A 4,575-nucleotide genomic window follows, 5' to 3' on the forward strand; every position below is an offset into this window, starting at 1 on the left:
CAATCCCACCAGAGTTAGTCAGTGGGACTTTATTGGACCTATTTGCTCAACTTGTTCGTACTATAGAATATTACGTGAAATACACCCTCTTAAAGTTACCTTATAGGGTGCCCCCGCTCCCGTTTTTTTTTTTTTAACAGAGGCTTCAACCTGCTGACCTCGTCTTACTGTAAATAGGGCAATGAGCATCATTCGTTTCTTTAAAACAAGCTTGTAAAGTTGGGACATCACGACTTTATGTGACAAGGAATTCAACCATAATTTGGTACATGATGCCACATGCATGCAAACCCTCATTGAAGGGGGGGCAGTTTTCATGAGATCGAGCATTTAACAAAAAAATAAAAAATAAACTTTTGCCAGCTTATTAAGGTATTAAACGAGGGGAGAGCCAGTCTTTTTTTTTTTTAATGTGTGACATTTAATGGCGGACAAAAAAAAAGGCAGCTCTGGCTTGTTTTGCTCTCACGATTCAAGTCAAGAAAAGAGACAAGATTGCGGAATTTTATAAAAAGCTTTATGGTCTTAAAAAAATAACATATAAAGCTGGGTTATAGAGAGAAGTGGATGTTTTTGTTTTGTGTGAGCCGGAGCGAGTGGGTGGGACCCCGTGGAGCAGAAGTTGGCCTAGCCACGTGGTCTGAGGCTGACCAATCAGACAGCCCCCCAGGTTTAACTATGTTAAATGTCAGATTGCAATAAAGTAGAAGCTGTTGGTCGGGCCCGCGGAAATGGGCGAGCATAATCTCCTTAATCCGGGGTTTGTGGGACCTTTGGTAAACATCCACACTGGAGACACCTTTTATTTCCCCAATTTTCGAGCCTCGGGGGGACAACTGGCGGGGCTGCCGTCTCTCTCTTACCCGAGGAGGGACAACGTTTGCTCCCTCCCGTGGAATCCTTCGGAGCCGTGCAATGGATACTCCCAGTCCTACTTCAGCAGCCCCGTTTCTATTAACCCCTCGTTCAACCGCTCGTGCGAGATCAGCAGAGCGGAGGAGGCCAAGTGTTACTACGGCAACGGGGCCAGGGAGGCGTGCGGCGGCGGCGGTGGCGGCGGCGGTGGCGGCGGCGGCGGCGGCGGCGGAAGCTCGGGCTCGGGTGGCCTCAAGCGAGAGGACAGGGCGAGGGATGCATCCTCCTCATCCCTGACATCCGAGCACGGGATGCACGCCGGTATCGGCGCCACCACCGCCTCCGGCGCTTCTGTCTCGGCCGCGGCGGTGGCGGCGGCCGCCTTCGCCAAGTACGAGTACGGTAACGAGCAGCTGACGCAGGATCCTCCGTCCTGCCAGTCCATGGAGTCCGACTCCAGCTCGTCCCTGCTCAACGAGAGCAGCAAGCCCCCATCCAGCGACACGCAGAGCCTTGTGTCCCCGGGAAGCCACGCCAACAACATCGCCGCGGGCGGAGGTGGGTCTGCTTCATTTCATATTTTCTTTATGTCGTTGATGGTTGACGTCGTCGAAGCTAGGCTGCATACGCGTGCACGAGTGTAGAAAAGCGCCAATTAGTGCTGCTTAGCGTTAATGTTGTGCGGGAGGCTTCTGCAGCAGGACCTGCGTGGTGCGCATACGCCACTAGGGGTTGCCCTAAAAATAGTCCAGGCAAGCGCCATGTGCTTTATTTTCCGCGTCCACTCCACCGTGGAGCTCCCTTTTTTCCGAAACGGCAGCATCTTTGTCACTGCGCTCCCACGCACGCCCGCTCGCTTGCACGCGTAAATGCACCTTGCCTGCCTGCCTGCAGCATGAGGTTTTTGTCTTGGTGGCGCGCCCACGCCCTCGACGCGCTTTCATTAAAAAAAAAAAAATCGTCTTCGAGATGAAAACATATCAAAATAAAATAGCCACCAGAGAGAGATCCTTCCCGCTCGACTGGCGCCTAACTAGTTTGCTCTCTCTTGTTTTTAATGACTTGTAAACGGAATTAATATCTGTTGCATGTGTACTCAACGCTAATTTAACATGGCCAGAAACTGGCAAATAAAGCAAGCGCGCCTTCATTATCACGTTAATGCAACTTTAACTGCGACAATAAAACTTTGTGCTGTGCCACAAAGCACCCCGCTGTACGCCGGACGAAGATGAGCAATGAACACGAGCAATGACTATGATTTTTTTAGCCCGTAATCCAGACGTCCTCTGCAGGAAGGCGTCAAACAAATTCCATTAGGCTTGGCATGCAGGAAGTAACTGACTGCAGGTTGCATAAGCATGCATGCAGGCAGGCAAGCTTCCTAATTTAAAGCAAGAACTTTTTGCAAGAAAATAGCCCGAATTGTGTGTTATTATTTGCGGCGCTTATACAAGCACGCAGTGAGCTGCCAGTAAGATGACGCCCCTCCAGACTCCCCGTAACCTTGAAGGTGACCGTGATTTTGCGTTATGCGCCGCCGCCGGCTCCTGCTCCGGCTCCTCACCATCTTTGCCCTCTTCCTCCTCCTCCTCCTCCTCGCAGGTGCCCCGTGGTACCCGATGCACACGCGGACCAGGAAGAAGCGCAAACCGTATTCCAAACTTCAACTGGCCGAACTGGAGGGCGAGTTCATGCTCAACGAGTTCATCACCAGACAGCGGCGGAGGGAGCTCTCCGACCGGCTCAACCTCAGCGACCAGCAGGTGAAGATTTGGTTCCAGAACCGCAGGATGAAGAAGAAGAGACTCATGCTGAGGGAACAAGCTTTGGCCTACTTTTAGTGCTGACGATGCGGCTGCAGAAGGTGAATCCACAAAGCACTCAAAAAAGAAGGAAAAAAAAAAACAAGCAAAAAAAAATCGCCAAACCTTCTGTGCTCAGGTGGTCTTCGAGTGCATGCACGGCCTCTTCTTCACCTTTCCAATGAAGCTTTTTTTTTTTTTGAATAGCTCTGCAGCCTTCCCCTTCCCTTTCAAGCCGGTGTGTGACATTCAATCAATGCTGTTCGTCGCACAAATTCGGGGGGCTTCAGACAAGTCGGCTCCCCAATTCGACGGAAACGAGCCAAATTTGACATAACACCCTCAGCGATTTTTTGGTGTGTGCGTGTTTGTGTGTGTGCGCGCGCGCCTGTGTGGACGAGAAACGAAAGAGGGCTCATTTTGCTCCCACTTCGAAATTCGGGGAGACGTTCAAAAGATGCGCCGGCACTCGAGTGCATGGTTGCGTCCACACAAACACTCCGCTGATGTGAATCAATAACAGCACGCACATGCGCTTTCTCTCGCGCGATCTGTTTAGGCCATGCGTTCGTTTGGGCCACGCAGTGTGGGCACGTTCACGGTCACGGGCAGCAAGCGCGCAAGTGCGCATAAGGAGAAGCACGCTGGACGAAAAGTCCAACAAAGGTTAGGAGGCAGAATGACCATTATGACTGTGCTCGTCTGTTGTACTATTTCCTTTCGATTACCTCTCAAGAAATGCTGCATGGATTAAAAAAAAATATTTCAGTTGACATAATGGTTAAATAAAATAAAAAACTCCATGCCGGCATTATTAATATAAATATGTATGCGTTTCAGGCCTGATGGTGCCATTCGAACAGGCTTTTTTTTTTTCCAGGCCGAAAACATCGTCTCAGAATTTCTGGTGCTCATGATCTTAATGCATATACTAACACTAAGAATAATGACGATGAAGTGTGTGTGCGCGCTCCATTAATTGTCGCGGGACGATTGCAGTGCGCCATCTGTCCCGCCGAACGAGTAAAGTGTAGCAGTGAGCGGTGTATTTGCGGCATGATATTAATGTGAATTTACTCCAAGTCCTTAAATGCGGGCGGCCCACTTTTCATGTAGGTGACGTTTCTCTTCCTCTCTTCTCTGTCTCTCTCTCTCTTTCATTTTCGTGTCCGAAGCGAACCAGTTTTGCTCACCAAGCAACAACAATGTCTCATTGTTGACGTTCTTCTTGGAGCGAGCGAGTAAGGGAGCGAGGCCTTCCTCGTCCTCCCTCGGTGTCCTCGTCCTCCCTTTTCCCCTCCTTCTTTTCCTCTTCCTCTTCCTAATTTGCCTCCTCCCGAGGAGCAAACTCGTGTCAAACTTTGTCAGGTGTAATTGTGTGGATCGCTGATCCGCGCACGGTGCGTTCTTGCTATGTCATGTCGGTGCGTTGTTTTTTGATGGTCTTGAACAATAATGTCGCATTCCATATTCAGCCTCTTTGCGGTCGCGTAGGACTTGCAAATGTGGGCCTCTCTGTCTCTCTCTGTCTCTCTCTCTCTCTCTGTCTCTCTGTCTCTCTGTCTCTCTCTCTCTCTCTCTCTGGATATATAAATATATATAAATATATACTGCCAAAAAGTTGGATATGGACAAAAAGTATCCCGAAAATGTTCCGTGTCGTAGCTGTTTGTCCCAATGATGAATTCCTTTGATTTGGTCCCGCCTTTGCATTCCTTTCTTTGCGCTTGTAAGGATTGCTCCATTGTCTTGTATAGTCCTAATGATATGAATGTATCTGCGTACGTTCTTCAATAAACACAATTATTGCAATGTCGCTCAGTCTGGTCATTGGCCTGAGTGCGCGCCCGCCTGCCCGCCCGCGCGCCTGCGCGCGCGCGTGCCTGCGTGCTTGGGGATGACGTTAGTGCAGGAA

At 50.0% G+C, this 4,575-nt stretch overlaps 1 protein-coding gene across 1 annotated transcript; it reads left to right on the forward strand.

Moving 5' to 3' along the window:
- The first annotated feature begins 731 nt into the window (after positions 1-731).
- On the forward strand, positions 732-2,699 carry hoxc12a (homeobox C12a). The gene is made up of 2 exons (XM_085915876.1): positions 732-1,413; positions 2,461-2,699. Exons 1-2 carry the CDS (start codon positions 732-734, stop codon positions 2,697-2,699), a joined length of 921 nt encoding a protein of 306 aa, XP_085772002.1.
- The last annotated feature ends 1,876 nt before the right edge of the window (positions 2,700-4,575 follow it).

This window comes from Syngnathus leptorhynchus, chromosome 1 (assembly GCF_054491065.1).
Source record: "Syngnathus leptorhynchus isolate UIUO chromosome 1, UIUO_Slep, whole genome shotgun sequence".
NCBI lineage: Eukaryota > Metazoa > Chordata > Actinopteri > Syngnathiformes > Syngnathidae > Syngnathus > Syngnathus leptorhynchus.